This window comes from Gekko japonicus, unplaced genomic scaffold (genome assembly GCF_001447785.1).
Source record: "Gekko japonicus isolate JY-2015 unplaced genomic scaffold, Gekko_japonicus_V1.1 scaffold1225, whole genome shotgun sequence".
Taxonomy (NCBI): domain Eukaryota; kingdom Metazoa; phylum Chordata; class Lepidosauria; order Squamata; family Gekkonidae; genus Gekko; species Gekko japonicus.
In genome coordinates, this window is record NW_015170312.1 from 445132 (window position 1) to 468785 (window position 23654).

Here is a 23654-nt window from a genome sequence, read left to right on the forward strand (position 1 = left end):
CTTAACCACTACACCAAACTGGCTCACATGGTGATCAGAGTTTCCCTGAGCGTGTAAGAAAGGGCCACAAGAACTAAACACTGATACAACCCTTCCTACCCTCCCTTTCATGATCTGCCTAAGTTCACAGAATCAGCATTGCTGTCAAATGGCCATCTAGCCTCTGTTTGAAAACCTCCAAAGAAGGAGAGCCCACCACCTCCTGAGGAAGCCTATTCCACTGAGGAACCACTCAGTCAGGAAGTTCCTCCTAATGTTTAGCTGAAAACTCTTGATTTAATTTCAACCCGTTGGTTCTGGTCCAACCTTCTGGGGCAACAGAAAACAACTCTGTACCATCCTCTATATGACACTCCTTCAGGTACTTGAAGGTAGTTATCATATCATAACACATGGAATTCACTGCTACAGGTGATGGTGGCAGCTACAAGCATGGACAGCTTCAAGAGGGAATTAGATAAGCATATGGAGCAGAGGTCCGTCAGTGGCTATTAGCCAGAAGGTATAGAAAGGAACTCTCAGGCTGGGGCAAGCGAAGCTCTGTATACTTGGTGCTTGGGGGGGGGGGCAACAGTGGGAGGGTTTCTAGTGTCCTGGCCCCACTGCTGGACCTCCTGATGGCACCTGGTATTTTTGGCCACTGTGTGACAGAGTGGTGGACTAGATGGGCCATTGGCCTGATCCAACATTGGCTTATCTTATGTTCGTATGACCTCTCAGTCATCTCCTATCCAGCCTAAATGTACCATCTCCTTCAGCCTTTCCTCACAGGACTTGGTCTCCAGAGCCCTCACTGATAGTGCCAAGTTTCTTTTATTACACAGAATTCCTCTTCTGTATGATTTATTTTCTCTTGTAAAAGTTTTGTTGGTCTTGTTTTCATTATGATCACCATAGTATATATTGTATTTGAAAAGTTATTTATGTTCTTTAAATGTCTGGTATTAATGGAACAGAATTTACCCTTCTTACAGTACAGTCAATGAGCTAAGGTGGTTTCACAGAACTGGGGGAATTCATAGGGCAAATTTGATGATACACAAATTAGAAATATTCAGTTATAGTGTGTGTGTTTTTGCTTGCCAAGAGGGAGGATCTGTTTAGTCCAGCATTCTGTTTTGAACAGAAGTTAGCCTCTGGTTGCTCGAGTAGAGCTAGAAATATAACATTTATGGATCTTTTGAAACTGAGGAGAAATTTTCTTCCAGTTTTGTTTCTGTTTTCGGAGGCATGGAAATTGGGGGGGGGGTTTAAAATTAAAAGTGTATGCAATTTTTACTTTATGATTAAACCTAAACTTATTTTAGTGCTTAACAACATAAAATAAACAATTTAGCATATAAAATCACACTGTTTGGCATACTTATGACATAAAAATATATCAGTGCCCTATTAGAGGAAGAGAGCAAGTTGCAAATTGCTGAGACACCCCCCACCCCACCCCCAGGAACAGCATGAGGGGGAAGCTGGATGTCTGCAGCAGGAGGGGGAGATGGTTGAAAAGAACCTGCCCCTTCTGTTAGCAGAAATTCTCCACAGGACTCAATCTGAAATAAAGTATATTATTTGTACAGAAGCATTCTCATATAGTCACAATTGGACTGGAGTCTAACTTTATAACATAGAAAATGTTAAATTCTGTATATCATAGTAATTGGGGGGAAACTCTCATTTGTAAACAATAAATATATATTTGAACATATTGTATATGTCTACAGTGTAGAGAATTATTCTCTAATGCCTTAGATTATATTGCAGAAAAACATTTATATTTTACATTCTCAATAAAATCTTGTCTTAAAAAGTATTTCATGCATTCCAAAAGAGAGGTATTTCACAGGAGTTCCCCCCCCCCCCCAAAAGTCATTCTCAAAATTTATTTGTCTCCACTGAAAAAAATTGGTGGGAAAAATCCATGGAATAAAACATGTTTTTTCCTTAAGTATTCTGCCCACCCCCACCTCACCCCCCGGCCTTCACAACTCTAATTAGAACATAATGTTGATGGCTTGTCTGAATTTATATCAAATAAATTGTATTGAAAGATGTACCTTCTGAACATGGAACTATTTAGTTATTGGGTTTATGGTCATTGATAGGTCATGATTTGTTAATGACACACTGAAATAAATGAAGTTGTTCATTGAGCAAATGGAGTGTAGAATGGGTGACAGTTGCTAGCTTTGCTTTTGATTTTCTCAGGAGACAGGTTACCAACAGACTAATGTCCTGTAATGTGCGAAAGGAGATGTCATATAGAATTCATCCTGATTGTATGTTTGGATTTTTTTTTTTTTTATAGGATCCATGCATTAGAACACACATGTCACGACAGGCATCACAGGGAATACCAGTCCGGAACACAGGCAGCCCCAAATCTGCTGTGAAGACACGTCAGTCTTTCTTCCTTCATACCACATACTTGACTAAACTTGCCCGCCAGGTCTGCAGAAATACCCTTCAATTGAAACGAGCAGCAAGAAGACCTTTTGTCCTTATTAACTGTGCTGCCATTAGGGCAGAATGTAAGATGTTTTTAAATTCTTAGTTCAGTGTGCCATTACTCCAACCACTTTCTGTTGTCCTCCCCCCCCCTTTTTTTTGCAATAAACACATTTTTTTTCTGTCTATATCCCATTTGTGTTGATTTCTTTTCTAAATTTTTATTTTGATTTGTCTGGCTTGTCACCAAAAAGAGTTTACTGAAAATACTGTAAGTTCTAGAAAAAAGATTTAATACTTATTGAATAATAAAATAGGTTTAAAAAAGCAGATATTTATGAACATTAGTTTTGTCTGCCTACCTCATCCTATTGTCATACGTTTCTTTTAACATCAGTATTTAATTTGTCTGGTGGAAAACTGTTCCATATCCCATTAAACACAAACCATAGTTTGGGTAATATATAAGGGTACTTTCAAATTGCCTATGGAACTAATCATGTGATGTATTACGGTAGTAAAAAAGGGTTAGAGTGGAGGGCTAGATTGAAAGCAAAGATTGGTTTAACAGCACAGCATCACAGTTCATGGCATCATACCATTGCACTGGCAGTATCCCTCTGCCTTGAGAAAGAACAGTGGACAAGCAAAAAGCCTTTTAACTGTAAGCATAGAGGAAATGAGCAGAGAGCAGGGCTGTCTCAATTATAAATTTCTGTAAAGACTTTTGGGCCTAAACAGAGTTCATAATACTATAGGTCACTGCAGTATGCTAGCAGGTAGGCATGAGGGGAAAGCCACACACTGGCATTTGATTTATGGGTGATTTTGAGAATGCTCTCCCCATATTAAGCCTTCCCCCTTTCAGTAATGTGTAAGGCTACTTTTATGTTATTTTCTTCCTGTGTACTTCCCTACCCTAGCATTGGTTGATACTTGCTTGAATCTTCTACCTTTGCTCCTCATACACTTCTCTCTATGTCCTGTGGGGGCAGTCAACCACAGCAGAGTTCCCTTCCTCTCACAGTAGACTCTTTGGGGGCTCACTGAAAAGCACTGGAATTGTGCAAATGCCTAGTGCCAGGAGATGCTGTCTTCTCAGCAGAGGACTGTCTCTACAGTGCCCAGAGACACGAGCAAACAGAACAAAGGCATAGGATCCAGGCCTGTGTATGGAGAAGCTGATGTCTAGATTAAGGAAGTCTAGATTAAGAGGAGGAGTTCACTATGAGGTTGCTGTCTTCTGCAGCAGGCCATTGTCAAGCTTAATTTCTAGTCTGCTGTGACCAGCAGCTTCGCAGCCCTAAATGGCTTCTCTGAAATGCCTCTGTCTGCCTGGCTATTTTCATGTCACGGGACACTTGTTTTCACAATACATACTTTTTATAACTTGCATTGTTTTTTTTTTTTACTTTGCTTATGTGAAAGAAAGTAGCGTTTTTATTGAATGATCCCTCCCCCCCAGGCTGTGGATTTTACTAGTGCTCAGAAATGAAAAAGAAGGATATTAGAAACAAAACTTTTTGCCCACATTGTATATAAGCATTGCAGCACTTTGGCAGAGCTCTTGTTCCCCATTGATTTCAGTGGAAAATGCACGTGTTCATGCATGGCCTTATCTCCCCCCATGATATGACAGAGAAGCACTTTCTACCCACAGGAGCTCTGCATTTCCAATTGGTGGGCCATTGGCTCTGGCTGATTCAGTCAGAAACAGAGCTCCCATCAGGAGAAGATGGTTTCAATTCATAGCAAGGGTGGTACGGGTTCCATGCACAGTCTAATTCAACTCAGTTATTTGTAAGGTGATGCAGGATTGCAGCTGGGGGATTCAGTCCACCAAGTACTGCTAATATGCATCCTCCATTCATTTCAGAAATGCCATCTTATTCATCTTGTGTAAGCTGCATTGAAAGAGACAGTAGCATCAGTACATTAGTGGTTTTGATATGTTCCTGTCTCTTTAATGCTTGATTTTGTTAATTAACTTGGAAGTTTCAGTTGGTTTGGGGGAATATTTCCTTATATTATGACACCTGATGAGTGTTCTCATACAAATTGGCTAACAAAAATAATAATTGATATCTTTAAAAAGTAACACTTATATAACAGATTTTTAGTGAGTCACACACTGTACAATCAGTTTTGCTAGCTTATTCCCATTAACCATCACGTGAGAAAGGTGTGTTTTAGTAGTATTATAGTTCTTCCCACCTTTACAGACTTGAACATGGGAGCAGCATTCACTTGGATAATATTATTTTGATATGTACAGGACGTGTCTTTTTATCTACCAAATACACTAATGGATGTGCATCCAGACAGCACCTTGAAGTCAGTCTTACACTGAAAGATTGTGTACCCTAATGCCATTTGGTTATGTTTTATAGTTCAATATTTTACAGTCTGTTGCAACTGATTTTAGACTAAAATCCTGGATTAAGATTTTCCTTTTTTTAAAAAAAATGTTTTTGCCCGGAGATATGCAGGAAGCAGACATTACTACATATGTATTCTTGACACATCAGTTTATTCCCCACTCTCATTTTATATTCCTTGTGACTGCATTATATGGATACAATCCTGCAAAACTTATAGTTGCTGAATGATTCATTCATATCCAGACCTTTAAAAAATGCTTCAAGAAAATTAGATTTATGCACCAAGACCTCAAAATATCATCAATCCAAACTCTTTATGAAATGCCAGTTTGGTGATGCAAAAGTAGTACAGATTTTTTAATGCCCCATCCTAACTACAAATCCTATTCATACCTCCTGTTTGTTTGGTGTTTTAAATGAACCAGTCTGTGTTTAAAAGGACTGCTGAATTATTTAAGAGTAGCAGTCATTTGGGGCTGAGCAGTGTTGCAAGTCTGTGCTGTTCATCTGGCCAAATAAGTACCAAACCAGAGGCTGATACCTCTCCGTAGTGCTGCTGTCACAGAGCTATGCTGATGACTGCTTTCATGTCACTTAGGAGCCCAGGTTTGGGGGGGGGGCAGGATTGCAGAGCCTGATGGGAGGATGTGCTGGAATCCTTTTGCTAGATTCTTTCAGTTGCTGTTGTAGCTGAACAAAGTGTTTTAATAGATTTGAAGGCAACCTTGGAGTGTGGCTTGTGAAAGAATCATTTGCAGATTATGGGTCAAGCATGGTACAAAGATGCTCCCTAAGTGATAGCAGATGGGTGTGATCTTGCAGAACTGAGGGCAAAGAAATATTTTTCAAGCCAACAGGTACTGTTGCTGCTGTTGAGGCTGCCATTCCTTGCTACCATCACCTCCGGCTACATCTTTTTTCTTTTAATTCACTCCACAGATGCTTTTGGGGGGTCCCCCAAGGCAGTAAAAAGACACACTGCATTAAGAAATGAAGTTGTGAGCAGTGTTCCCTCTAAGCTGAGTTAGTGTGAGCTCGCTCACAGTTTCTTAGCCTCCGGCTCACACATTTTTGTCTTAGCTCAGGAAGGCTGGCTCCAGAGCAAACTGGTTTATGCAGCAGCCAAATCGCTCGCTCACAACTTTCATGCCAGCGGCTCACAAAGTAGAGTATTAGAGGGAGCTTAGAGGGAGCATTGGTTGTGAGTGATGTTCTTTGAAGAATAATAGGGAGAGTATAGGGAGTTTAAGAAAAGGAATATGCATGAAGGAGCAGGAACCAGGATTGAAACAAGCTCCTCCTGAATATAATGCATAAAATATGGCTTGTAGTATGCTTGGTGTAAGTTTAGTGTAACTGAAACAATTAAAGAGTAGAGGGACCCATTCTCCCACCAGAGTATATCATATGATACAACTCTCTTCTTATGTGCTTATAGAATGATACCTGAAAGACAGGTCCATGGTTGGCTATGAACCTTGGTGAGAACCATGACATCCAGAAGCAGTAAGCCTCTGAATACCAGTGCTAGTGGTCCTTGGCCTCTACACCTTGTTTGTTGGCTCTCCTGGGACCACTGGTCTGATCCAGCAGGGCTCTTCCTATGATTTCCATAGAAAATAAGAACATAAAAAGAGCTCTACTGGATCAGACCAGGGGTACACCTAAGTCAAGATCCTGTTTCACACAGTGGTCAGCCAGTTGCCCTGGAGGGCCAACAAAAGCCAAGAACTGTGCTGAAGCTAAGCAGATCTCCGTCTGGATCTGGTCAGTATGGGAGACCACCTGGGAACGCTTGTTTAAGTTTCCTGGTGTTTTATGATAGAAAAAAGACGCTATATAGTATAAATAAACTTTGTATGCACCCTTGGGGTGATGACAGGTAGAAATAATGAATACAGGGTGAAGAAGAAATGTAATTCGATTACACAGAAAATTGCTAAGCTGTGGTTGGAGCCCAGTATTCTGCCACTTCTCAGCTGAAAAGACAGTAAATTGAATGCTGGCTCAATAGTCAGACTCATCTGCCTCCCAACACTTCCATGCTGTCTGCTTTGGGTTGTTACAAGTGCTGCACAACTGTCCACCTGGTTGTATTCAAAATGTGCAAAACTGCTCTGGGAATGGAGAGATGGGTTTGGGTAACAAGCACAACAAGCCAGCCAGTCAGTTCTGCACAGCCAGATTATATTTCTGGATTGCAGATAATTTATTCCATCCAGATCTCAGTCTCGGAGAGGAAAGTTATATTTATTCTGAATGCAGTGAAAAAACTTCCAGGTAGGCTTCATTCTGCTAGAAATATCACGTCTTTACTGTACATTGAATTTGATGGAGATTTCTTCCCTAGCAAAATATGTCTAGGACCAGAAGTTTTATCATTTATGCTGAACATGCTTTGGGGGTTTCTAACTGCCAGTTTTGTTTTCCATTGCAGCTGTCTGAAATGTAATCATTGGTGTCCATGTTATGAATTCTTTATGCAAAAATGAACAATCTAACTTCAAACAAAAAATAGCATGCAGCTCCATTAAAATGTGCCCAACTCAGGTTAGCCATTGTTCTGCTTGGAGAAAGTTCATTTTGGTATTCGGTGATCAGAGGTTAGAACTTTTTGAATTAGTTATATGTTTCCTGGAACATAGTATTCATGCTGGGCCATTTCGTCTCTGGCTCAATAGTAACTCGAGTGATTCTCCACACCTCCATGTGCACGTTCAAATTGCTTAATGGATAAGTTTCCTCTCCACAAAATACCCCAATGGAACTTAACCTTACATAGTAGGAAACTGCAAACAGAATGGAAAAGTAAGAGGGTGAACATCTGAAAAGCATGAGGCATGCTACTGAGTCAGCCATTATAATATATCAAGTAGAAGTCATCACCAGTTTGTAATTTCGATGGATTTATCATATTTCAGGAACTCCATCTACAATAAGTAGATAATGTATGGACAGAATTTATCTATTGTGTATGTGCATGTGTGCGTGAAGGCCAGATTTGGCGCCCCAACTCACCATTCAGGCCTGCTTTCATTTTAAAAACCTGCATGTTGGGAACAGAAAGGTGGGCTCAGGAGATAGCAAAAAGCTATACCAGGTATGCTTTCAAAAACAACACTAAAAAGAATTAGCAAGGATAAGTTAGTTTTCTGGAAATGTAATTTGGTAAACTTTACCAACAGTGGTGTGAATCTAACCAGCTTTTCTGCATGTCCCCCCAGAGATGTGCTGGGGACCATGCAGGTCCGCCGGTAGAAAAGCCACATTGGAGATGGTTGTAGGAAGAAGAACTGGAGGAAACTGAGTGAAGAGGTTACCTTGGATTCACCCTACAATGTTGCTTTATCTATCATAGCTTGTTTTATTTATTTATTTATTTTTATTTAGTCGTTAGATTTCTATCCTGCCCTCCCACCGAAGCAGCTCAGGGTGGCTTACAAAAATTATAAAACCAGCATAAATACAAACATAAAATACAACTCAATAAAATAGCTCAGCTCATTTCCAATTCAATAAATACAGTTAAAACCATTTAAATGTGGTGGTGTCGTATAATAAAGTGCAAGTGCAGCACAGCCGATATAGGGTCTTTCCTACTGAAACGCCCGGCGAAAAAGCCCCGTTTTCACGGCCCTGCGGAATTTAAGTGAAAGAGTTGTGTAGGACAGGAAGGGGAGATAGTAATCATTCAAATACTAACAGCCAGTTTTCCAGCTCCACACTTGATAAGGAAAATAATTTAAACAGTGTGATAACATAATTGCCTATATATACTGTGGTCGCATTCATCTGGTGTTCTTTTTTCCCCTTTTTTTTAAATCCCCAGATGGATATTTTTTATTATTTTTATAAGACTACAAAACTACAAAGAAAATATGAGGGAGGGGGATAACATCTAAGGATAAAGGATAGATAACCACACTACACTAAAAACCCAAGAGGAGGAGATCATATCTGTGTTAATCTAAATGTTATTAATAAAAGTGTAAGTACAACAATATACTTGTAGAGTTCTTGTTTGTCTCGGCTTCACTGTTAGTATGTTGTGTAAGTACAACAATATACTTGTAGAGTTCTTGTTTGTCTCGGCTTCACTGTTAGTATGTTGTGTAAGTACAACAATATACTTGTAGAGTTCTTGTTTGTCTCGGCTTCACTGTTAGTATGTTGTGTAAGTACAACAATATACTTGTAGAGTTCTTGTTTGTCTCGGCTTCACTGTTAGTATGTTGTGTAAGTACAACAATATACTTGTAGAGTTCTTGTTTGTCTCGGCTTCACTGTTAGTATGTTGTGTAAGTACAACAATATACTTGTAGAGTTCTTGTTTGTCTCGGCTTCACTGTTAGTATGTTGTGTTCTTGTTAGTTGCTTCAAAAGGCAATTTTCAGAGTCCTTCTGCCTTTACTTCGGTTTTCTGTCTCCAAAATCATATGTAACTTTCGTTGCGCCTGCACCAGTTTCTACAGCAGAGTCCTCTTCCGTTCCAGAGGTAGCAGAGTCACTTGATTTTGATTATTCATCTTTGGATTCTTCTTCCATTCCCAACTGGCATCTCAGAAATTTTTTGGCTTTGAAAATGGAGTCAATCTTTTCTCTTTTGTCATTGATTTTAAAGATGACACCCTCTGGGATCGCCCACCTGTACGAAATCCCATTGGTTTGAAGAAAATAAATTAAGTCCTTATAGCTTTTCCTCTTTTGGCGAATTTCAAATGGAATGTCTTTTAAAGTTTTAATGTTTATATTCCCCATTTTCAGTGGAGTTGCTGAAGTAGCTTTTAAAATAGCATCTCTGGTCTGTCTTCTTGAGAATCTGACCACAATTTCTCCAGGCAGGCTATTTTTTTTAATATAATTGGAGTATGCCCTGTAAGCAGTCTCCTTTTACGACTTCATCCGCTGTTGAGCCTATTGCTGGGGCGATGATCTCGCTGAGCAACTTCTTCAGATCCTCTTTTTCCGATTCAGGAACTCCCTGGAATCTGAGAATCATATTGGCTTTTTCCATTTGTAGCTGTAGCAAACGGTTTTCTTGGAAGTTTTGTTTTGCTTCAACTTCCCCCATTCTTTTCTTCATTTTCTTGTTTGTGGTATTCATCTTTTTAATTCTCTCATACGTATGCTCCACCTTCTTTGCCATTTCTGCCAGTTGGAGCTGCTGGGATGTGAAGTTTTGATTCAGCGAAGTCAGTTGCTGGTTAATACCATTGAGTTGCTCCATCACCGGCTTGAGCATATCCGCTAACATTTTCATGATGTCTGCGCCCTCTTCCGGTTTTGGGCTCTGACTACCTGCCGGTTTCGCTTTAAACTTTCTTTGCGAGGCCGCCGTTTTATACGATTGTTTACAATTCCAAACCGCTTATCGCGGACTCGAAAAATCATCACCTCGATGTCAGCGCTCAAGTAAGTCCCTCAAAACAAAATTGCTGCTTGTTTCCCCCCCTGCCCCCTTTGTTATGCTTATCTGTCCGTTCACATAAGAGGTGTCCCTCTTTGTGCACTGCTTTTCCCATGGGGGGGGGTAGTTCGCTTTTAAAATATTCCGCTTATTTTGAACTCACGTTCATTGTCGGTCATTTCTCCGACCTCGCTCACAGTAATCAATATTCCGCTCGATCTCCAGCAGTTGTCCCAGTCGAATCAGCTTGTGCCCAAGCAGCTTCCGGTTTGTGGATCAGCGATGGCAGTCGTTCTCTCCGGACCTCAGGGGAGCAACTTGCACACCAGTGGTATGGAGGGGTGCTACCTCAAGTAGCACTCACACGGAGCCTTTCTGATAGGCTCCAGGCCATAGGGCTTTTGAGGGGCAGCCTCTTCGATGGCTAAATGCCGGAGAATTGAGGCTTCCCTCCGCCCTTGCTTCTTGAGGTAGCACCCCTCCATGCCGCTGGTGTGCAAGTCGGTCCCCCGAATTCCGGGGAGATCGACCACCATCGCTGATCCACAAACCGGAAGAGCCGCATTCATCTGGTGTTCTGTTCACTGTGCTTGGTCAAAGTAGTGAGGAGGCAGATGGTCCAATGTTTGTCAGGTTAAAGGGTGGCAATGTATTAATATTAGCTATATTCCAAAAAGCAATATAGTTGGGCTGCAAGAAGGATTAATAAAAGGGCTGAGTATCAATTATTCCTGTGCTTACCTAGCCCTTAGAAAAGTTACCTTTTTGAACCCACATAAGAATGTTCTACAATTTTATCAACTTTTTTAGTCATAACATTTCATTTGGGGGGGGGTTGGAAGGTGCATGCCTGCAGGAGTGCATCTGCGCATCCCCTCACCTCAAATGCACTAGTTGTATAATTCTGGATGGGGTTGCACTCCCCTTGAAAAAACAGGTCTGTAATCTGGGAGTGCTCTTGGATCCAGGCCTGCTGCTGGATAAGCAGTTGACAGCTGTTGCCACAAGCGGCTTTTACCATCTTTAACTGGTTAGCCAGCTCCCTGCAGCCTTTCCTAGGCAAAAACAATCTGGCCACTGTGGTCCATGCTCAAGTTACATCTAGATTAGATTACTGCAATGTACTCTATGAGGGACTGCCATTGAAAATTGTTTTGAAACTTCATTTGGTATAGAATGCTGCAATTCAGATGCTGACCATATCAGTCCATACTTGTTCCATCGACACTGGCTCGCAATTTGTTTCCATGTACAATTCCATGTACAATTCAAGTTCTGACATCTAAAGCCCTATATGATTTGGGACCACCATACCTGAAGGACCACCTATGAACCTACCCAACCGCTGTGGTCATGGGCTCCTTCAGGAACCCTCAACTTTTGAGATTAGGGAGGTTGCAACTTGGGAGAAGGCCTTCTCAGCAGTGGCACCAAAACTCTGGAACTCTCTCTCCCCAGGGGGATTTGCCTGTCCCCTTCTGTTACCATCTTCCAGCATCAGGTCAAGACTTCTTTATTTTGCTTGGCATTCTTACAGTGATCCCTTCTTGCTCCCAATGTGTTAACTGTTGTTTTTATCTTTTGTACTGATTCTAAAATCTGGTTTTAGCTTGTTTTGATAATGTATTTGTGCGTGTGTTTAATGGCTTTCAAGATGAGGTTTTCATTTGCATGTTCTAATTTGTTAGCAGCCTTGGAGACCCTGTGGGACATAAAGGCAGGGTAAAAATCTTAATAATAGTAAATAATAATTATACAACTACAGCCAACATCAAAGCCATTAACCTCACTTCTTCCCTACCCAGGGCCAATCAGAGGAGGGGCAAAAGGGCATAAAGAGTGCTTAAAATTTAGACTTTTTGTTTGTTTATTTTTTTTATAAATTTCACAAATTGTTTTAATGTGTATCAGGTGTCCTTGTGTTTATAATTATGATTCAGGGCCTCAGAAGCTGGGAGAGGGCTGGGCCTTCTAGACTTCTGAGTGGTCCACTCCCTCCTGCTGATCAAATGTCCATCAGATACCCACTGAAGGCCTTTGAAATGAGCTTTGTGAGACTGCCCTACAGTGTGTTTGTAGATGCAGTGTGACACCAACATAACATCCATACAAAATCAGGTTAAATAGTCTGGTATTGTGCTTACAGTATGTGTCCTGCTTTAAAATTTGCATAGTTATTTCGTCCACATCATGTCAAATTGCACATTTGTGAAATTATACATTCAGATAATTTCTCCCCTCTATTTTTTGTCTGTACTGCTTATGGTGTACAATTGCTTTCCATGCTGGATAAATGAAATAGGAAATATATATTTTGGCCCTCTGCTTTTGAATTTCAGCTGAGACAGGGCGGACTAAATTTTTGCCTTTGTTATACAAGGCTTAAATTTATATTAGCAGATTTATGTGGGAAATGGGTAAAGACAGTAATACATAAAATAAAATACATGAGTGAAGATAAAAATGTCCAGTCAGTTCCAAATCCCCATGTTCTAGGTGCTTTGAAAGCATCATAAAGGTTTTCTGCTCTCCTGAAAATTAAACCAATCAATCCTGCAATATACATATTCTTGATAACAAGCCCCCTCACTGTTTCACAGCATGTGTATTTGAACTTCAGGAGAGTTTTGTGTTGTTGCTCCTTTGCTGGTGTGTGCGTGTGCCTTCTCTGGTATTTTAAAATTACCTGAGAATAGGGGCAGGGTTTAAATATTCACACACACACATTTGGGTTTGGGCAAAAATGTGAAATAGTTGGATTATAAAGCCCCCCAGCTGCTATCTGGGCCCGGCGTGATCTGGTCCACGGGGTTGCGAAGAGTCGGACTTGACTGTGCAACTGAACAACAGCAACAGCTGCTATCTGGGCCCAGGTGTCCCTCCCAACAGCTAAAAAGGACTTCAAAAATGCAGCAGCTTTTGAAGCTTTAGAAGACAAGGTGAAGTATTTAGAAGAGACATGGCCGAACTCCATATTTCAACTTGAAATTTTAAACAAGTAAAATTGGAAGGAAATCCTATTTGGATTTCCTTTGTTTCTTCTGTAGACTATAAGCCAGGGCTAGGTTCAGCTAAACAAACTTCATGGCTGTCATGCAATTGGGGCTGTGTTGAGTATTATATGGTATTGCCGGTGCATGATGTGCAATCACAGTTGATTCATACTTCCGATTCACGTTTCCTTTGTAATAACCCAAAAGGAGTTCACAGATATGGCAATATGCAGACTATTGTGACATTTCTTGTATTGTCAAAAATCATTCTCAGAATTTCTCTCATTCTTATTTTATACTGTGCTTCTTTAAAAATTCTAAGCATGGAGACTGTTTCCTTGCCACATAACCATATATGAAAATGAGGGGGAAATCCAAAATATTGGCTCCCTGGCCAGAGCTGACCCATAGAGTTGGATCTAGCCAGCTTTTTTTCTCAATTGTGGCCAGTTCCCCTCTTTATCACTGCTCCCATTCAATGTGGCTTTTGTCCATGCAGGTCCCATGATCTCAGGGACCCTTCTTCCCTTTTTTGTCAGTGGAAAAAAGCAGGTTGCATCCAATCCTTTTGTGTGGCAGATTTTACTGGCAGTTTGGTGAAGACTTGAGAGATGGGATGCTTGTATGTCTTCAAGTGAACCCAAGCAGAATAAAGATGTGATGTCATGGGGGTATGGAGTTCCAGTATCTTCTGCTTCATCATGTTCTGTGAATTAGCTTTGTTAGAGAGGAGACATTGTAACTGGCTGTAAAATGCACTCCTCCTTATCCAGACAGCTATATATTAAGATGTTCTTCCCATTTCCTAAACCAACTGGAAGCTGCAAAGTTGGATAGGAAATTTGGCTGTGTTCTGATAGAGTTCCTTTTGTTTCAACACTCTCAATGCTTTTTCCATTTTTTGGTTTAGTTGCAGTACATCTGTTGCTACAAACATATTCCCCCACCCATGGTGACTACGGAGTAGTACCAAATTAATAGAATTTATAATGAGCTGTTTGTTAAATGAATGCTATCAAATCAGCCTATTCTTTCCTTTACCAGAGTGCCTGTCTTCATAAAAGAGAGAAATACTACTTATGCTCTAGAAAGCAGAACTGTGGAGAACTATATAAAGGATTTATTAAAGGCACACAAATGAATGTGTCTTCCTGAATATAGAAGAGCAGATGCTGTTCAGACAAATGCAACTTTTGCCTCAGCTCTTCAGCCTTAGTAAACTTTATTATATATCTAGGGAAGCAGAGTATGGTGTCCTTCTTCAACATGAATGACATAATACTTTGGTAAAGGAAGGCAGCAGTCAAATGCACACTTATTTAAAGTACCCCACCTGAATGTTGTTTAAAGTTCCACTGAACTCAATAGGACTTTTCTTAAGTAAATGTGCATAGACTTGGACTGTAAAGAGAACATCATTATGAACTGCTATTCCAGTTTTTCATCCCATGAATGATTCTTATTCATGACAGTTTGATTAGATCCAAATGCCATTTTTTTCCAAACCAGGTGACAGCTAATTATGGAACACTTGAGATAATTGCCCATACTCAATTTTTCCATCTGAAACTTTTCTCAGTGGGCTATAAGCCGTCTGAGTATTTTTATGAGGTAATGTTCTTGCTGTATGTGATCTGATGCATCAAGTCTTCTGTCTGTAACCAGGTAATGATTAAAATATTCCCTATATGCTGGCTTTCATAAAGGGTGACAACCAAAATCTGCAGAACTAAAAATTACGTGTTTAATAAAATCTGTAAAACTTATTAAAAACTAAGAATCTGAAGAATCTATATACAAAAGTATTTTCAAAAAAGAGATCCAAAGCAATGTATTTTTAAATGTAGGGTTGCCAGTCCCCAGGTCCCAGTGGGGGATCCCCTGGTTTTGGGGGCTTCTCCCTGCCGCAGACCAGCTGGCCGGTGGGGATGTGGTGTGGGGGCTGTGCAGGTTTGGGGGCAAACTCTATGGTTTAAGCCCAATTTTAGCATAGAGTTTGCCCAAAAACCAGAGCACCCCCCGCGCAACATCCCCAACGTGATGACATTTCTTCTGGTTGACGTAATCTCATCCACCCCCCGAATGCCCCCCAAATCTCTGTCGGAGCAACAAGGGGACCTGGCAACCCTAAATCAATGGAACATAGAAGCGCTTAAATTTGACCAGATTGTGTGTAGTAATTGAAATGGCATAACATGTTCTGGAGTATGATTATTAACAATTATTTTTCCATAAAAAGTTAATGTGGTATAGTAACTTGAAATGTGAGGAAAGGGTTTTGTATCTCAGTCTTTAAATTATTTTTATATAGAATGAAAGCTACCATAACATAAAAAGTTAATATCTGGTATGGCAATTACAGCTCTATCCATTAACCTGGCAAGGGTCAAGAAAATTGTGTAACTTTCCATGGCATACACTTTATTTATCATCTTTGTACAGGGCTTTTTTTGTAGACAAAGCCCAGCAGGAACTCATTATAATAGGTCACACCCAACAACAGAAACTCATTAGCATATTAGGCCACACCCCTGACAGTGCAACTCATTAGCCTATTAGGCCACACCCCCATGCATTCCCTTGGCTTGCCCAGGTGCCCCGCGGCTGCAGGGAGCCCGGGCAAGCCCCCCCTTGGAGGGAAGGGAAGGCAGTTTAAACTGCCTTCCCTTGGCTTGCCCGGGTGTTCCATGGCTGCAGGGCGCCTGGGCAAGCTGGCCCTTGGAGGAAAGAGAAGGCAGTTTAAATTGCCTTCCCTACGCTCCAAGGACCAGTTTACTCAGGCTCCCTGTAGCCACGCACGCAGAGGATTTGGCTGTCGTAGGCGTGGCCAACTCTGAAGCCAGCCGGAACTCCATTCCTGTGCGTTCCTGCCCAAAATTAGCCCTGTCTTTGTATCATGACCTTCCTCTAAGGAACTCAGTGTAGTGACATTCCATAGTTTTTTCATCACAGTATCCACCAGTGGTAGGGCAGGCTGAAAAGAAGCAACTTACTCAAGGCTGCCTGGTTAGACTCAAACTAGATATTAACAGGGTATGTTAGGCTGCTGCTGCCAATCTGCATCCAGTCCTCACATTTTTCTGGCAACACCTAGTGAAAGAAGACTCATGAGGCAATTGTGCTTAGCATATCTATCACAACTCCAGTTCAGTGACTGCTGCTACTAGGATTACATCATTTCAGACATGTGCTTTCATGAGAAACTACCAGAGATATGAAGGTCTGCCTAGTTTGTGCTTCAATGTTATGGCTGAGCAGAGATTTGAAGCTGGGTTTCCTTGGGCATTTTATAGCAGCTCTTCTGAGAGAAATGTAAACAGAAATATAAATAATTCCCTTATTACCAAAAGCTGGTAGTGCACACATTTGTCTTTTCTGAGCATGCAGGCTGATAATAGCCTGTAACAGGGGTTCCCAACTTTTGTCAGCCTTTGGAATTCTGACGGTTGTGGATACCATAACAAAATGGCTGCCACGGGAGGTGATATTGACAACAAAAATGGCTGTTGAGGAGGCATTAGCAATCACAAAATGGCTGCCCTGAGAGGCTGTGCCATATATAAGATGGCTACTGCAGGAACAGTGCCAACCATAAAATGACTGCTATGGGAGATGGTACCAGTCACAAAATGTCAGGGAGTCAGGTTATGCACAATTCTGATAGTAATTCTTCAGGCTTTCAGAAAGAAGCTTTGCTTGACAAGATGCCTTTTAAAATGAACTTGCTATTTAAAGTCCTTATCAATATCCACAATGCTTTCACTTGCACAAATAGGTGATTTTTTTCTCAAAATTTCTTTTGTTTCAGTGATGTGGTGCCACAGGTTTCATTTTTAAGAATGCAAAGTTTTGATCAAATGAAAAATATAACCTATGTTTTTAGGAGAGATTCCCATCCATTTGTTCATGGCTTATTTTTGACTTCTCACCTTTGGAATACAGCATGCTGTACATGAAGCCATACTTAATCATAATGAGATGTTGTTATTTGACAATATGTAGTGTGCCTTTATGGGTATGCATGATATATATGTACTGTGCTTCAGTGGTTTTCAAGTTTTCTAGCCCAGGGAAACTTTTCCAAATCAATTTGCTTCTGAGACACCCATGAACCTCTGCCACAGAACATATATGTTTTGATGAGGATTCTGGAACAGATTCTGTAACACATACCAGCTCATGCAGGCTTTGGAGATCTTTCCATCATCTCAAGTACCTGAGCCTGTGTCCTATAACACACCCAATGTTTCCCTGAAACCCAGGGTTGCCCACTCTGGGTAGGGAAATTCCTGGATATTTGGGGTGAAGCTTGGGGAGGTTAGGGGATTTGATGAGGAACATCAGCAGATTATCATGCTATAAAATCCACCCTCCAAAACAGCCATTTTCTCCAGAACTGATCTCTGTAGTCTGGAGATAAATGGTAATTCCAGAATCCTAGGTCCCATTGGAAGGTGGCAACCACAAAGAAATTACATACTGTAGGGGAATGGTAGTCTTTCAAGGAATTTTGTATGCTATTACCAGTCTTTTCACTGGGGAAAATTCTTGATGTTCTCTGGAACTGGAATTTGAAAACCACTGCTCTACTTGATTCATTATTCTACCCACCCCCAAAATAATATTCTTTCTTCATCCCTCAGATGCTGACAGACATTGTGAATTTGTTGGAAATCCTTTGAAGATTAAAAGTACTAGGAAATCATTATCATGTATAATTGGGTACTTGGGTGAGTCTTCTTTGAACAAAATGAGTTATGCACGATAGTGATAAACAACAGACATTCAAATATGTTAAAATTTTAAAACATGTAATTGTTTAGTGGTGCTATGAAGATTCGTTGAATCATGGTGGCTTGTAGAAAGCTAAATCATCAAGGAGAGAGCTATGGTAGAACCATAAACCCCAATGTGCATGTTTTCTGCAAGCAAGGGTGTCTCATACAGGGGAACAGACAAACACTGAGTTCCCAACCTGCAGTCTGAAGTGGGTCTGTAATGTGTATGTGAGTTTTATATGTATTTTAAGTTTACCCTAGTTGGAAACATACAATATAATTCTAGACATTCTGCACAATAACATGGTAGACTACGGTGATAAATCTAGACATTAATTTCAAGTTGCATGTATTTTCCAAATATTTATTTACTTTTGTTTATATCCCAACCTTTCTCTCCACTGAAGACCTAAAGCGGCTTACATTGTTCTTCTCTCCTCAATTTTAAAGTATTTGCATTCTTAAAAGCAACATGTTTTACAAGTGTTTTAACCGAGCACATGTGGGAAGCCCACAGCAGCTTCTGCATGTCAAAGAAGTGCCATTTTTATCATTGTGACCGGGGCCCTAGACATTAATTTCAAGTTGCATGTATTTTCCAAATATTTATTTACTTTTGTTTATATCCCAACCTTTCTCTCCACTGAAGACCTAACGCAGCTTACATTATTCTTCTCTCCTCAGTTTTAAAGTATTTGCATTCTTGAAAGCAACATGTTTTACAAGTGTTTTAAACGAGCACATGTGGGAAGCCCACAGCAGCTTCTGCATGTCAAAGAAGTGCCATTTTTATCATATTATGCCTTCCCCCAGGAATTGGCTTAGGTAGCCTTTTTCAGTGCTCACAGCCACATTAAGTTCAAGCCAACTATGCAGAACTTTTGCATTTCACCCGCCACAGGGAATGCATTGACAACCGAAAAATGCAGAGGCTTTTCCTTTATAAGGTGTCAGAAGCATGCAGTTCTTCAAGATATCATCAACATCATCCCTGCAGCAACGTTTTGTCAGGGGGTGGTTCCTACCCCTATCCTGTTGAGCAATGTTTGAAGCCTTCTTCCATCCTAAGAAAACTTCCTACAATTTCAGTGGCTCCTCCTTCAGAGAAAGAGCCACAAATAACAGGGCAATCCTAAGTGATGTTAGTCTATGTCCATGGACTTCAGTGGGCATAGCTCTGTTCAGAGCATAGGAGGATGTAGCTCTGTTAATCCTATTAGAAATTGGGGTATATTAAAAAGATGCCTCTGATAAATTGGGTATTTTTAAATTTTGTAAATTATTTTAAAGACTTAAAAATCTAAGATGAGGCATAGCTCTTTCTCTCACACCCTGGAGGGAATGCCTCTTCTGGGATGGTGCCTGTATGATTGACATTCCTTACCCAAATGACAGTCCTCATTATTATTAGCAGATTATGTATAAATTGAACTGATGATGGGAAGTACTTTCTTTTTTAAAAAAAAATTGAAACAATTACAACAATCTCTTTTTGAAATTACAGAGATTCATCCTGCCATGAAGCCTAATATAATCAAGTCAACGCCAACCCTTCAAAATTCAGTATCAAAGCGAATGCTGGCAGCCCCAAGCCATTCAGCATTAAGTATTTTGGGCAAAAGAAACTACAGCCACCATCATAATGGCCTAGATGGTACGTGTAAACCAGAGAGGTGAAATGTTGTTGTTGTTGCTGCTGCTGCTGCTGCTGCAATGGGTTGGATCCAGCCAGCTTTTTCACATGATCTTGGCTCATTCTACTCCTTGTCACAGCCCCCGTCCCACATAATTTCCATTCAGGTCCTATTATCCCAAACATAGCTTTCTTAGTGGCCACGGGGAACCCAATCCTCCCTTCTTCACCACTGAAGAGCCTGGGTGGATCCAAATGAATGTGTGTATAGTTTAAGGCAATACCACAAATGTATGCTTCTATGAATCTAGTGGCACTATCTCTTATGTAAGCATGACAGGATTAACAGCCTTCTTTTTGAAATGAAAACATTCTGTTAGAATCATTTTTATCCCACTTGTCTAACTGTCAAAATGGCTAGTATAAACTGAAATGTAAATAAAAACAGTCAATAGAGCTAAAAATTACAATTAAAAATCACTGAAAACAACCAGAACCAAATAAAAACTGAAAACAAATAAACAAACCTCTAAAAGCTGAGCAATTCAACCAAACACTTTATAGAAGAAAAAAGAGCTTACAGCCTGGCACTAAGACGTCAGTCATAATGGTGCCAGGTAGATCTCACAGGAAAGATTTATTTTGCAGATGTGGCACCTCAATTAAGAAGACCTTCTTCTCACTTTACCCAATGAAAGCCTTTGAGACAGATCTCAATGAATGGGACAATTTATGTGGGAGCAGGATGTATCATGGACCATTTACAGTGCTTTGAATCACACCCAGAAGCTAACTGTAGACCCTTGAGATGGAAATTAGACTATACAATCAGTGTATCCACAAGGACTTGTGGGGACATCCCATTTTCTCCTTCCCTGCGATTTCCTATTTCCCTTTCCTGAAAGCCCTATAGACTCTCTCCTTTTCCTGCTTCCTTCTCTCCTTCCCACACACCAGCCAACCTGCTCTATCTCCCCCCATCTTCAGCTTCCCATCCTTTAGTCCCTCGGTAGCCTCTCCACAGGAAAACTCTGGACAAGTGGTACAGTGCCAGACAACATACCCTAGTTGTGCAGTTGGAAACCTGCAAGGACTTGCATGGGATACCTCATTTCCCCCTGTATTCCCTCCCCACACTATTTCCTCTTTCCCTCCTCCTGGAAAACCCAATATCACCACCTTTTCCTGCTTCCTTCTCTCCTTCCCACCCACCCACCTAACTACCTTTCTTCTACCCCCATCTTCAATTATATTTATTATTAAATTACTTCATTTATATCCCACTTTTATCCACAATGGGGGCTCATGAGGAGGTTATATCATTTGCCTCTCCTCCATTTATCTTCACAACAACCCTGTGAGGTAGGCTGGGAGTGTGACTGGTCCAAAGTAATCCAGTGATCTTTCACTGCAGAGTGTGGAATTAGACCTGGGTTTCATAGATACTATTCTGAAACTCTAACCACTATACCACAGTGGCTTTCATGGGGTGGCTGCTATTGAACAGTAGCAAGCAGGTGGGCCTGGGTAAGTCATGCACCAGGTGGCAGTAAGTCATTAGGTGGTTGCTGCTAAGCCTGGCTCCCATTAGTCCATCCTCAAAGCCCAAAGCAAAACTGGCATTTTTCTCACAGAAACTAAGTCTGGAATGTTTGAAAAACTGTTGTGGTTCCCTAGTAACAACCACTGGGGGCATCCATTTCTTAAAGCTACAGCTATTGCTTCTATAATTTGGGGGGTAACCCCCAATGATTTTTTTTTCTTTTTTCTTTTTTTTAGGTTTCAGATTTTTCTGTTTGTAGAAAGATCTGTCTTGTCCACTCATGGCTCCAGTCTCCAGATTTAAATAACCTCAGGCTTTCCAGGCTGAGAATTAGATACATTGATCGGCAAGAGTACTTGTACTGGGAAGACAAGTTGTTCTAAAACAGAACCTTTTTTGCATCTTATACATTTTAGAGTTGGCAGGCCACAATTTACCATTTGATCCTGAGCTTGCTTTCTCATGTTACATTAAAGATTGTGTTCTTCCCTCAGAGCACTTATCATGAGCTTGAAATCAGAGCAAACTTATATATGAATACTGGCACTTTTTATGCAAGAAAATGCATAATGTCTAGTTAGAAATTCTTGGTAGCTCCTAGTATTAATGATTGGATTATGAGAATTTGGAAAATTGCTCTTGTGTTTAAAATGGCATATTAAAGTAGAAGTACAAACTAAGAAGAGTTAAGGGCTGAATCAATACATAAGCAAGCCATGGTTTAATCCCTTTAGAAACTTGAGGAAGAAATAAACTGCAGCTTGATCAGGGGCCCCACACTGAGACATCACAACAAATATGGCTTTTGATGGAAGGTTTCCAAACACAGGAATATTTCAATTGTACTCCATGCACAAGGAGAAAGGGAGATGAGTACATGAGCTCAGCCACAAGCTGTGTTTGTGGCTATCATGAGCAAACAGAATACAGCCATTGAAATAGGTGTATTATTTTGTAAGATCTATTGAGGGAGGTTGAATGGCACCTTGCAACTATGCTTTAATTGGAAATTTGGTATATCAAGCATTCCAAGGAAAAGCACCATTAATAGATGTCCACTGTTGAGAAATAGTTAGATTTCAGCTTCCCTAACCTGGGAAAATCCTGAAGACCTCTGAGCAATGCCTGTGGAGGGTGAAGTCTGGGAAGACAGAGGTGCACAATGGGATGGGATGCCATAGAGTTTGCCCCCTGGAACTGCATTTTCTCTTGGGAAACAGACCTCTGTTAAGTCTGGAACTCAGTTGTAATTCCTGTAAAACTCCAGGCCTCACTGGTAACCATGTCATGAATCAAGTTGGGGAGAACTAACCTAAGCAGTGGATTACCAGTTTTCAAATAATGCAACATACTTAGAACACAGTTAAAGGAATAGTAATTGAGCTTTAGTATTGATCCTTGCACAGTAAATACATTTCCCCCTAGAAATCAATTAAAACCCCACTGGGAAAATTGGAATGCTTCCATTCACAACTTTGTTATGACTAGAGACGTCAGTGATTAGTTTGTTTTGGAAGATATGCAAGATATATTTGTTTTGTCATTTTTAAATGTCATTTCTGCTTTGATGTGATACACAGGATTGGCTACATTATGAAAAGTCACCTCTAGAGACTATTCAGGCTTTGCAGCCCTTGAGCCAATATTTTTTCCTCTACTTCCCACTAATCCTTCCTCTTGCAAGAATGATTACAACAGAAAAGAACAAAGAACAGATTTTTTCATATGGGTGGATTAGGTCCCTAGCTCAAATTTGCACAGATTCACTTGGTAACTTTTTGTATCTTCACCTCTCCTTCCCGCAATATGAAACATACTGGCCTACCATCAGGATTTTTGAACAAGTTACTGGTACAGGTGGTAACAGACTTTAAATACCTGAAGTATTTTATAAATGCTAATGATGCCGATTACTAGTATAGGATTAGCAAGATAAGGTCCCAAAGTCCTGGGAAACTGAGGACCCCATCCTACTGTTCAGAAAGGTAAAATGATCCCCTGGAGATGCTACAGAGAGCCATAGAAATAAATACTTTGCTTGGTGCATTTTATATTATGACCATGGACCAAGGATCAAAACAGACTTGATAAAACTTATGGATTTCTCTCTGTGCATGTAGAGGAGGGAGACTGAACCCTCCAGATCTAGTTCCATTTTGCTAATTGGTTATCATCATTTTAAAGGGGGGAAATATATTTTTTAAAATGCCCCCCTTAAAATGCTAACAACAGTGTGGGGTGGTTCAATTAGTGCAGCCAAGTACGTGTTAAAAAGTTAAATTTTCCCATCCCAATTGTGGCTACACACATTTACAACTCACCTTTTACAGACTGACAGAGATTTGTGATCTTGGTCAAAACTGTTTTGACCCTCATATCACCACACTGACAGACTCCTAACCTGGCATGGGTCATGTGGATCTACCAGTTCTGTGAGGAATAAAAGAGCTAATCAGTTTTCATTCCATTGCAATAGC

General features: G+C 40.5%; 1 protein-coding gene across 1 annotated transcript in view; it reads left to right on the forward strand.

Annotated features, from left to right (window-relative positions):
• MTA3 (metastasis associated 1 family member 3) overlaps positions 1–23654 on the forward strand; it is a 169872-nt gene that overhangs the window by 95828 nt on the left and 50390 nt on the right. The window contains 3 exon segments of the mRNA XM_015418000.1: positions 2303–2525; positions 17867–17953; positions 19506–19655. Of these exon segments, the coding sequence (XP_015273486.1) occupies positions 2303–2525; positions 17867–17953; positions 19506–19655 (460 nt within the window).